The sequence below is a fragment of the Hemibagrus wyckioides genome, linkage group LG27 (genome assembly GCF_019097595.1).
Source record: "Hemibagrus wyckioides isolate EC202008001 linkage group LG27, SWU_Hwy_1.0, whole genome shotgun sequence".
NCBI lineage: Eukaryota > Metazoa > Chordata > Actinopteri > Siluriformes > Bagridae > Hemibagrus > Hemibagrus wyckioides.
This window is the reverse complement of record NC_080736.1, coordinates 17,372,059-17,384,558: the sequence shown is the minus strand read 5'-3', so window position 1 is coordinate 17,384,558 and position 12,500 is coordinate 17,372,059. Positions and strand designations below refer to the sequence as shown.

General features: G+C 46.5%; 2 protein-coding genes across 5 annotated transcripts in view; one reads left to right on the top strand and one right to left on the bottom strand.

Moving 5' to 3' along the window:
- The window catches only part of tmem178a (transmembrane protein 178a), a 9,809-nt gene extending 4,395 nt beyond the window's left edge, over positions 1-5,414 (top strand). The window contains exons 2-4 of the mRNA XM_058381339.1: positions 802-915; positions 4,181-4,318; positions 4,396-5,414. Of these exons, the coding sequence (XP_058237322.1) occupies positions 802-915; positions 4,181-4,318; positions 4,396-4,622 (479 nt within the window). The 3' untranslated portion in view covers positions 4,623-5,414. The remainder of the gene's footprint in view (positions 1-801; positions 916-4,180; positions 4,319-4,395) is intronic.
- Positions 5,415-8,889: 3,475 nt separating this feature from the next.
- slc8a1a (solute carrier family 8 member 1a) overlaps positions 8,890-12,500 on the bottom strand; it is a 31,494-nt gene continuing 27,883 nt past the window's right edge. For all 4 annotated transcript variants that reach the window (XM_058382288.1, XM_058382287.1, XM_058382289.1 and 1 more), the window contains 5 exons: positions 11,494-11,562; positions 11,261-11,388; positions 11,014-11,113; positions 10,591-10,869; positions 8,890-10,107 (listed from right to left, as the gene is read on the bottom strand). In XM_058382288.1, coding sequence (XP_058238271.1) covers positions 9,731-10,107; positions 10,591-10,869; positions 11,014-11,113; positions 11,261-11,388; positions 11,494-11,562 — 953 coding nt within the window. In that variant the 3' untranslated portion in view covers positions 8,890-9,730. The remainder of the gene's footprint in view (positions 10,108-10,590; positions 10,870-11,013; positions 11,114-11,260; positions 11,389-11,493; positions 11,563-12,500) is intronic.

The following is a 12,500-nucleotide window of genomic DNA, read 5'->3' as shown; positions in this document are numbered from 1 at the left end:
CACACACACACACACACACACTGACAATGGAGACTCCTTCCTCAGATCTCTCTCACACACACACACACACACACACTGACAATGGAGACTCCTTCCTCAGATCTCACACACACACACACACACACACACACACACACTGACACTGGAGACTCCTTCCTCAGATCTCACACACACACACACACACACACACACACTGACACTGGAGACTCCTTCCTCAGATCTCTCTCACACAAACACACAAACACACACACTGACACTGGAGACTCCTTCCTCAGATCTCTCTCACACACACACACACACACACACACTGACAATGGAGACTCCTTCCTCAGATCTCTCACACACACACACACACACACACTGACAATGGAGACTCCTTCCTCAGATCTCACACACACACACACACACACACACACACACACTGACACTGGAGACTCCTTCCTCAGATCTCTCTCACACAAACACACAAACACACACACACACACACACACTGACACTGGAGACTCCTTCCTCAGATCTCACACACACACACACACACACACACACACACACACACACACACTGACACTGGAGACTCCTTCCTCAGATCTCACACACACACACACACACACTGACACTGGAGACTCCTTCCTCAGATCTCACCTTACAGAAAATTTTACCATATTAATTTTTTCACATGATTTTCATGATGACTGAAAATACAAAATAAAACAGAGCATGTGTATTGAGTGGTAGAGTTGGTAACGTGTACTAATACTGTGTGTGTGTGTGTGTGTGTGTGTGTGTGTGTGTTTAATGCAGGTATTGCAGATCGCTGCACTGCGGTTAAATATCATTTCTCTCAGCCGATTCGACTCAGGAACATTCCCCTGAATCTGACCAGAACCATCCAGCAGGATGAGTGGCACCTCTTACGTATGTACACAAACACACACACACACACACACAGGGTGTGTCTAAATGGGGCAGGCTGGCATCTGTGAGTGGGGTGAGTGGGGCAGGTGGTTGTGTGAGTGGGGCAGGTGGGTGTATGTGATTGGGGCAGGTGGGTGTATGTGATTGGGGCAGGTGGGTGTATGTGATTGGGGCAGGTGGGCATATGTGAGTGGGGCAGGTGGGCGTGTGAGTGGTGCAGGTGGTTGTGTGAGTGGGGCAGGTGGGTGTATGTGAGTGGGGCAGGTGGGCGTGTGAGTGGGGCAGGTGGGTCTGTGAGTGGTGCAGGTGGTTGTGTGAGTGGGGCAGGTGGGTGTATGTGATTGGGGCAGGTGGGCGTGTGAGTGGGGCAGGTGGGTCTGTGAGTGGTCCAGGTGGTTGTGTGAGTGGGGCAGGTGGGTGTATGTGATTGGGGCAGGTGGGCGTGTGAGTGGGGCAGGTGGGTGTATGTGATTGGGGCAGGTGGGCATGTGAGTGGGGCAGGTGGGCGTGTGAGTGGGGCAGGTGGGTGTATGTGATTGGGGCAGGTGGGTGTATGTGATTGGGGCAGGTGGGCATATGTGAGTGGGGCAGGTGGGCGTGTGAGTGGGGCAGGTGGGCGTGTGAGTGGGGCAGGTGGGCGTGTGAGTGGGGCAGGTGGGTGTGTGAGTGGGGCAGGTGGGTGTGTGAGTGGGGCAGATGGGTGTGTGAGTCGGGCAGGTGGGCGTGTGAGTGGGGCAGGTGGGTGTGTGAGTGGGGCAGATGGGTGTGTGAGTCGTGGCAGGTGGGTGTATGTAAGTGGGGCAGGTGGGTGTGTGAATGGAGCAGGTGGTCGTATGTAAGTGGGGCAGGTGGGTGTGTGAGTGGGGCAGGTGGGTGTGTGAGTCGGGCAGGTGGGTGTATGTAAGTGGGGCAGGTGGGTGTGTGAATGGAGCAGGTGGTCGTATGTAAGTGGGGCAGGCAGGTGGGTGAGTGGGGCAGATGGGTGTGTGAGTCGTGGCAGGTGGGTGTATGTAAGTGGGGCAGGTGGGTGTGTGAATGGAGCAGGTGGTCGTGTGTGAGTGGGGCAGGTGGGTGTGTGAGTCGGGCAGGTGGGTGTATGTAAGTGGGGCAGGTGGGTGTGTGAATGGAGCAGGTGGTCGTATGTAAGTGGGGCAGGTGGGTGTGTGAATGGAGCAGGTGGTCGTATGTAAGTGGGGCAGGTGGGTGTGTGAATGGAGCAGGTGGTCGTATGTAAGTGGGGCAGGTGGGTGTGTGAATGGAGCAGGTGGTCGTATGTAAGTGGGGCAGGTGGGTGTGTGAGTGGGGCAGGTGGGCGTGGCTAACAGTTTTCGTGCCACACATTCCTCAGTCAGTAACTCTGTACACTGCTGCTGTTCTGCTGAAGTCATGTGACTTTTTCAGCCTGAGTGTTGAAGTGTGAATCTGATCTTATTTAAAACTGTTAGAATTTCATTAGACTGTCTGATGCTGCTGTACCTGCAGTGTGTGAGGGTCTCACCTCAACTCAGCTTCTGTAGGATCAGTGAGTAAACCCCACTCTTACTGCTGTCTCTCTTCCTGACTGAACCCAGGTTATTTTATTGTGGAACAGATCAGTGAGTGTATTTCTCCATCAGTACATTTCAGAAAGCTGTGAAGAGATTTTAGTCCTTTACTGATCTGTCAGGATATTAAAGTGAAATTCAGACTCCTGCTACACTTTTTATCCAGAAGCTTTCTCTAGATTTGATTGTAAGTGGTTTGCTGTTGAAATCCTAAGAAACATCTTTTAACCCAATCAACTCCAAGGTCTTTAGAGAAATGCTGTTTAATTCTAACATATTATTGAACAGCTTTACAGCAGGCACACAGCATTAAACATCTGGACACGGTTCTGTCCAGAAAGCTAACTTCAGGGACGTGTGTAGTTTTCTAAATAGATTTTAATGAATGAATTATTCAGTAGTTGGTGATACGAAGTCTTCTGCTGGTGTACCTCAAGGTTCCATGCTTGGATTTATTTTACTTTCACTATAAATCTGTTTTTTTTTTTTTTTATCCAGATGTTAAATAATCTTCCTTTAAATCACCTGACCCACAGCTGTATTTGTTTGTATTGGTTTGCTAGCATCTGCTGCTATGCTAACAATTATATAAGGATTAGTTATATATTCCTATTTACAGTATGAAGTTTCTGTACAGTTTCTGTTGTCCATTCGACTCCTGGATGCTTAAAGTCGATCATTTCAAATATTTTTTATTTACAGCAGGATTCAGTAGTCATAGGTAATTAGAATTTACGTTTTCAGTGAAGTTTAGAACTGAATTCCATTTCAGAAGGTGGTGTAAACAGAGGAAGAGTCGAGTAACACACACCTTTCATTAGGTATCATGTTTCATATGATTAAAATGACCTACACAGACTGGTGTTGGAGATCTGTGTCCGGCAGTTTGGCCCTTTTGGTCAAACTCGCTCAAATCCTTACACTTGTCCATTTTTCCTGCTTCTAACATCAACTTTGAGGACAAAATGTTGACTTGTTGCCTAATATATCCCCCCCACTAACAGGTGCCATGATGAGGAGATACTCAGTCTAATTCACCTCACCTCTCCCTGCTCACAATGTTATACCTGATTGGTGTACCACACAACACAACACAACACAACACAACACAACAGGACTCCAGATCCATCAGACAGGAGACAGAACCGTGCCTCAGCAGAGGAGGAGGAATGTAAGATAAAGATCTCAGAGCATTCAGATTCAACGCTGCAGAAAAGCAAGAAGCCATAAAGTCAGATATTTTAGTAACTCCATGTGAGCGAGTAGCTGAGAATATTTTGAAGATTCTGTGAGGGTGATGTTCCTGTCAGCTGTGAGAGAGGTGAGTATTTTAGTGCTTCTGACCTTCAGTCATCCTCCCACAGTCCCGTGGAGTCAGAGTGAGGGTCAGAACTGCAGCAGCTCTGAAAAGGACCGAGCAGAACCGCTGAAGAACACTGAGAGTGTGAAGCGCTGGGTTGATTACAGATTCAGACAAGATTTATTGTAGATGTAGTGTGTGATGCTGAACTGGTGTTCCGTATGTTTCAGTTACACACCATCACACACACACACACAGACACACACTGTCTCTCACACACACAGTGTTAATTATACAGCGTTATTATTATCATCAGAGCTGCTGGAAATAACGTGCCATCTCTCAGTGTGGGCGGAAGTCATGGAGACGCTCTGTGTGTGTGTGTGTCTGTGTGTGTGTGTGTCTGTGTGTGTGTGTGCAGATCTGAGGAGAATAACAGCGGGGTTTATGGGAATGGCTGCTGCTGTGTTGCTGTGTGGCTCCATCGTCTCTGCAGTCGGATTTTTCTGGGAGGAGAAACTCACACAGCATGTATCAGGACTACTGTTCCTAATGTCAGGTACAAACACACACACACACACACATACACACATACACACACACACGCTCATGGTTCAATGTTCCTCTCCACTGCAGGGATCTTCTGCACCATCTCCTTGTGCACCTACGCCTCCAGCGTGACCTATGACCTCTCCCGGAACCCTCCCTTTATCTACGGTCTCCCGGGCGATGTGGATCACGGATTCGGTTGGTCGGTGTTGTGTGGGTGGGCATGTCTTGGGCTGACGGCGGCATGCGGCTGCATTAGTACCGCCTCCCCCTTCATCACGCGCCACAAAAACACACACACCTCTGCGGTGTGAGCGCGCTCCACAGCTACAGACTCAACACCTCACTCACATTTACATCAGTATATCACACCATCTGTTCTGGACTAGAGGTCACTCTGGGGTGCAAACCCTCACTAACACCCCATCCCACAACCCTTTCAGTAGGGGAGGAGCTTCATTGTAACCAGCCAATCAAAGACTTGATCATGTGACACCACCTCACTCTTCACTTCTTCAGCTGGTATAAATACTGCTTGAATTCCACAGTATTATAGTTCAACACCACACTGTATCTGTATATATTTAGGTTGTTGATTGTGATATATGATTGGTCGTTTCCTGGGTAAGACCCTGCCCCCCTGACCCCTCCATTACACACAAACACACAACCACAACCCCATGACCCCACACCACAAGAAACACACACGTGAGGACTGTCATGTAAGAACAGAGATGATGGTGATGGTGGTACAGCAGTGTGTGTGTGTGTGTGTGTGTGTGTGTGTATTTATTGTGTAACGTGGAGTTTAGATGAGTCACAGAACCTGAACACAGTGTAAATGAGGAGCTCATAAACCTGCACTAATTACAGCTTATTAGTGACTTTAAGGAGAAAATGATGAGATGAACACACTGAGTACAGCAGTGAGATTATTACTTATTATTATTGTTGATGATAATAATAATAATAATAATAATAATAATAATAATAATAATAATAATGATTTGTAATAATGATGATGGTTTAGTCGTGGCTGTTAAACACTCTGTGTGTGTTCCTGAGTGAGAACTGTGAATAATAAAGTCCTGTACAGATCAAATAAACCAGTGTGAAGACTGGTGTGTGTGTATGTGTGTGTGTATGTGTGTGTGTGAGAGAGAGAGCGAGTGTGTGTGTGTGATAGAGAGAGAAACTGAGTGTGTGTGCGCACGCGTGTGTGTGATAGAGACACTGAGTGTGTGTGTGTGTGTGTGTGAGTGAGAGAGAGAGAAAGCGAGCATGTGTGTGTGAGTGCTAGAGAGAGAGAGAGAGAGAGAGAGAGAGAGGCATTTACTGCCTCCTAGTGGACAGTTTGAATTTTTTAACATTCCTCTGTATTCCCACTGCTGAGAGAAAACCAGTCTGTCTGTCTGTCTGTCTCTATCTGTCTATCTGTTTATGTACAGATATGGTTATTACATAAGGCCATGTCCGTGCGTGGTGGTAATGCAGCACTGTACTGCTCTGTGTGTGTGTGTGTGTGTGTGTGTGTGTCAGTAGGAGACGCTGCAGTGATCTTCATTTTCATTGTTAGAAGGGATTTTGAACAAGTTCTTCATTTTTATTATTAAACTGATAAAGCAAGCCTCAGACAGCAGCTTTGTCTTCATCATCTTCATCACCAGCTCTTCACATTCATCGTCTTTACTAAAGGTGAAAGTTAAATACACAGCACACACTTCAAGTAAAAACAACAACAATAATAAAATAAAGGTGAATATAATCACACTGGCCAAGAAAGTCTTTAAAAGTAACATTATGAAAAGAATCACCTCCAGTACAGTTCTCCCAGAACACCTCATTACATGTGGAATAATCAGTCCACAGCTGGACCGGGAGCGGGCTAGCGGGCTAGCGGGCTAGCGGCCATGCTAAGTGTGATTATAATGTACGTTTAGTTTTTATTTAGAACTTTCCTCACATGTCTGAGGTAAATGTTGAAGCTCCTGATGGATGTGTCTCATTTTCACTCTCAGTGTGTGTTTACACCATCTGTGTGACACACTGCTGTTAGCCTGTTAGTATCCTTCAGCCATATTGCCCAGTATCAGTGTTTTCATGACTTTAGCACAATGAGTTCAATGAATTCTGTTGAAGACTCCTGGATTAAACAGAGCATTTAGGACACATTCTAAATGTATAAAATGTTAATGAACAATCTGTGTGTTATGAGGAGGGACACATGGTGTGTTGTGTTTATTAATAAAGCTCCTTCTTCTAACACATGTTTAAAGTCAGAACTCTGCTGTACAATACACACACAGCATATAAACCACAGTGTTCACATGAAAATACACACAGAGTCAGGTCCACAAGTTTGAGAGCACTGACCTCCTCCTCCTCCTCCACCTCCTCCTCCTCCTCCATCCTCCTTCTCCTTCTCCTCCACATCCTTCTCCTCCTCCTTCTCCTCCTCCTCCACATCCTTCTCCTCCTCCTTCTCCTCCTCCTCCACATCCTCCTCCTTCTCCTTCTCCTCCTCCTCCTCCTCCACATCCTTCTCCTCCTCCTTCTCCTCCTCCTCCATCCTCCTTCTCCTTCTCCTCCTCCTCCTTCTCCTCCTCCTCATACTCCTTCTCCTTCTCCTCCTCCTCCTCCTCATCCTTCTCCTCCTCCTCCTTCTCCTTCTCCTCATACTCCTTATCCTTCTCCTCTTCCTCCTCCTCCTCATACTCCTTCTCCTCCTCATCCTTCTCCTCCTCCTCATCCTTCTCCTCCTCCTCCTCCTCCTCCTCATCCTTCTCCTCCTCATCCTTCTCCTCCTCCTCCTTCTCCTCATACTCCTTCTCCTCCTCCTCCTTCTCCTCATACTCCTTCTCCTCCTCCTCATCCTTCTCCTCCTCCTCCTCCTCCTACTCCTCCTCCTCCACTTCCTCCACCTCCTTCTCCTCCTCCTCACACTGCTTCAGGAAAGTGTTTAATCTGTTTAAATTGGACTCTCTGTTGTCCGAGCAAACTCTAGGGTGATTCAACGACACTAGGAAAATGATTCGATTCTGAGTTGCCTCACCTGGACGAAGTGAATCAAACACGCCGTTTGTTTTTTCTCTGGTGTGAGCTGTGACACTACAGCCGAGGCGCTGCAGAAATGTGATATAGGACATTAAAAAACCACAAAATGACATTTTAAACTAATGGTTATATTATTATTTAATTCTTTAGCACCTGATTAAATGTCCTACCTTTTTAAAAGGCTACTGGTTTCTGCGCATGCTCTAGGCTTCACCACAACATTTGCTGGCGACATTTTCTTGTAATAAGTTAATAAGGAGCCCACAGTTTTATCCTGGAGGTATTTTCTCAGCACAGTAATAGACAAGATATCAGAAAATGTTTTCAATATTGTTTCATAAAGATATTATTACATGTATAAATTTAAACGTATACATTTCTGCACAATGAATACTACACTTTTAACCCCGCCCCCTTCTGCAGTTTTTCATTGTTAAATTATGTGACTAATAATGTGATCAGATCACAGAGCTTAGTGTATTAATTTCAATAAGACTCAATAAATTGTGATAGCATCCTGTGTGTGTGTGTGAGAGAGATCCTGAAATATGAGACGTTTTCATTAGTGCTCTCAGACTCCTGCATGGCTTTTTATTTCTTCACTTCAGAGCTATTACACACACACATACTCTCTCACACACTCTCACACACATTCTCTCACACACTCTTTCACACACACTCTCTCACACACTCTCTCACACACACTCTCTCAAACACACACTCTCACACACATTCTCTCACACACTCTCTCACACACTCTCACACATTCTCTCACACACTCTTTCACACACACTCTCTCACACACTCTCTCACACACACTCTCTCAAACACACACTCTCACACACATTCTCTCACACACTCTCTCACACACTCTCACACACATTCTCTCACACACTCTCTCACACACTCTCACACACATTCTCTCACACACTCTCACACACACTCTCTCACACACTCCCTCACACACACTCTCTCAAACACACAATCTCTCACACTCTCTCACGTGCGCACACACACTCAGAATAGCAGATGTTCTACAAATCAAACATAATAAACTCACACGCTTTCAGTAAAGCCTAAACTGAAGAACAGCATCCACGCCTTTGACAGCCGAGATGAAGGGGAGGAGTCACAGGTGGGCATGGCTATGGTGAGGGGTGGTGTTAGAATGAAGGGGTGGGGTTAGTTTCATGATAAAATGGCTGGAAGATATTTTCAGCCGCAGGAGGAGGAGCAGCAGTGGGAATAAGTGGGCGGAGCCAATGAGAAAGTTGAGTGATAGGAGTAAAGTTTACACACATGAGAAGGGAATGGAATCCAGCGCTAGTGCGTTTGCTTTTTTCCTCTTCAGAAACATAACCTGTGTTTTGTGGTTCCGTATACGGGTTCTGACTCGCAGCTCCTCGACCCACTCTGCTGCTCTGAGCAGTGACGAAGTACCGGCAAATATTCCGGCAATATTCTCTCATATCTCTGATCACAGACAGCAACACAAAATTTTCATACAAAAGCAATTTCCCCTCAGAATGATTTTTATCAGCAAACACACATTTAATTTACAAATAAAATGCATAAAATCTGGTTTCTAGATAAAAGACATCCAGTGTGTGGGGTTATGATGTGGGGCGGGGGCTAGAACGAGGGGGCGGAGTTAGATTTGTGTGTGTATACACCGCCTCAGATTAATGCTGTAACACCACTTTCACAGGAACTGAAATGCAAACAATATTCAGAGTGACACTAAACTTTCTAAACATTAAACAAACACAGTGGATTCAAGAAAATCAGAACCGTAACTATAATTCAGATAAACACCATAAAACTTCCTCCTAATCAGAGCCGTGTGGGCGTGTCACATCCCAGAATGACTGTCGGTGAGGCAGGATAAACTCAGGAAGCTCGTCCAGCTGTGCAGCCTTCTGTTCTTCCTGAATGTTGAAGAAGTTTGAGAGTCACACACACACACACACACACACACACACAGTCTCACAGTCAGGGGAACGTTTGAAGATGAGTAACTGAGACATCTCTGGCTGACCTTGCTCAGTCATGTGAAGTAGGCACTGATGGTGACACACCCACACATGAACACATAAACACTCCCAACATTAATGGCTGCTGAAGACCAACCCTGAAACATCTAATCGTTCTGTCCGTTGCTTCACTTTAAAAGCCTGTAATGAGGCAGGAGGATGAGACTGTGATGTCATTTCCTGCATTTTTAGAACTGATGATCTGTAGTCCAGTTGTGTTTTCTTGCTAGTGTTCACGCTCAGAAAGTCTCTAACAGTGTGACAGTGACATGACTTCCTGTTTTTATCTCTTTAAATAGAGCTAGGATGTTCTGTGTGTGTGTGTGTGTGTGTGTTCAGAAGCCCTCGATGATGCAGTAGGCCTCGAGTGAGGACAGGATGATGTAGAGGAGCCACAGGCTGAAGAACAGACCACTGGTGAGGATTTTGGCCCCCCGCGGCCCCCCCAGCTCTCCCCCGATGCTGGGCCGGCGGCGGTACATCAGCACGGCGATGCACACGAAGGCGAAGATGGTGAAGAGTGTGACGGAGAAGGCCAGCGTTCCCGGTTGCACGTGAAATTCATTACCATGCCACTTGTGGAAGATGGCGGCGATGGACCAAGACACGCCAATACCCAGGAACACGTTCACGGCATTACTGCCCGTCACATTCCCAATGGACGCATCAGCATACTGGTCCTGTATCGCTGCCACCTTACTCGCAAATGTGTCTGTGAGAGAGAGTGTGTGAGAGAGAGTGTGTATGTGTGAGAGAGAGTGTGTGAGAGAGAGAGAGAGAGAGAGAGAGAGAGAGAGAGTGTGTGAGAGAGAGAGAGAGAGAGAGAGAGTGTGTGAGAGAGAGAGAGAGAGAGAGAGAGAGAGAGAGAAAGAGAGAGATAAATATCAGATGGTGCTATGGAGGATGGCTCCACTTTACACACTCACTATTAAACAGGCGGTTTAGCTAGCTAAGCATTTAATAACCAGAATAAAAGACTCTTAGTTACCATGACAACTGATACACTCTGTAACCCTAGCACAGTAACAGTAGTGCTGTAAAGTGGCATGTTAATAAACTACAGCTAAAATGCAGGTCATTAACTGGCTCCTGAACCTGCACTGCTCCATCTCCAGCTTGAACCTCGTGATGCCTCAGGGGTGGAGTTTAGGACCTTAAAATTTCCCCAGATGCTGTGCAGTGAGTGAGCTCGTACCTGGGACCGAGGTGCCGAGGGCGACAAACACCACGGCGGTGACCGAGTCCTTCAGGCCGATGGTGCAGCCGAAGTGTGAGGCCAGATCTCCGATAACGGCCGTGAGCAGACCGATCATACAGATGGACACCATGAAACACGCCCAGCCGTTCCAGTAATCAGTGGGAGGAACCAACGCAAACACCAGCTTCCAGAAGATGGTCAAGAAGTGCATGACGTAATCAAAACACGACGGCTGCTTCTCTTCTCCACACCCTTCATCATCATCATCATCTCCTCCTGAAGTACACACACAATACACACCCTGAAACACACTCTTCATCATCATCATCATCATCATCATCATCTCCTGAAGTGCACACTCAATACACACCCTGAAACACACCACACATGTGTGTGTGTGTGTGTGTGTGTGTGAGATACCTGAGTTGACTTTAATGGCCTCCACAAACTGCTCTCTCCAGCTGTTTGTCCCCACCAGTAGAGCCAGGTTTGTTTTCTTTATTAATTTATCTACTGTGCTCTGAGGATACACACACACACACACATTACAACACATCAATTGTGTGAAAATAGGTTACTAGAAAAAGAACGTAGTGTGTGTATGCCTGTGTGTGTGTGTGTGTGTGTTTGTGTGTGTGTGTGTGTGTGTGTGTGTGTGTGTGTGTGCCTTGAACTCGTAGGACTCCTCAATGACGACTTCCAGTCGAGAGATTTCTCCTAAAGATGGCCGTCCCAGCTCGGCTATCCTCATCTCCTCCTCCTCCTTCTGAGATAGAGAACGCTTCACTCCTTCATCTGACAGACAGAGAGAGAGAGAGAGAGAGAGACAGAGACAGAGACAGAGAGATTAATGTTTGATTTCATATTAAACATTGGGCAGACAGACAGACAGACAGATACCTGTAATGGTGATGATGTTAGAGGGGATTGGGTTGTCTCTACCCTGCACCTTCCGGTACACATCTCTCCCTAATAAACACACACACACACACACACACAGTGGGAGATGTTGATTAGATTTCTGTGTAAAAGCGTCTCCATGCTGTAATTCAGGCAGTGTGTGGAGGAGAGAGTGGGGCGGAGGAGAGAGACAGACAGAATCTCTCACTCTGTCGTGGATCTGTGTTAGTAATCAGAGCTTTCTTCATCGTCTCCTCTTCCTCACTTAGCCTTTTAGCTAACAGCTGTAACTCACATGAGCAGGTCTGCAGTCCTGCCTCAGAATTCTGCAGGAACTCAGAGACTCATCACCTCAAACACCCGGAGACTCATCACCTCAAACACCCAGAGACTCATCACCTCAAACACCCGGAGACTCATCACCTCAAACACCCGGAGACTTATCACCTCAAACACCCGGAGACTCATCACCTCAAACACTCAGAGAATCATCACCTCAAACACTAAGAGACTCATCACCTCAAACACCCGGAGACTCATCACCTCAAATACTCAGAGAATCATCACCTCAAACACTAAGAGACTCATCACCTCAAACACTAAGAGACTCATCACCTCAAACACTAAGAGACTCATCACCTCAAACACTAAGAGACTCATCACCTCAAACACTAAGAGACTCATCACCTCAAACACTCGGAGACTCATCACCTCAAACACTAGGAGACTCATCACCTCAAACACTAAGAGACTCATCACCTCAAACACAAAGAGACTCATCACCACAAACAACAAGCGACCCATCACCTCAAACACTCGGAGACTCATCACCTCAAACACTAAGAGACTCATCACCTCAAACACTAAGAGACTCATCACCTCAAACACTAAGAGACTCATCACCTCAAACAATAAGAGACTCATCACCTCAAACACTCGGAGACTCATCACCTCAAACACTAAGAGACTCATCACCTCAAACACTAAGAGACTCATCACCTCAAACA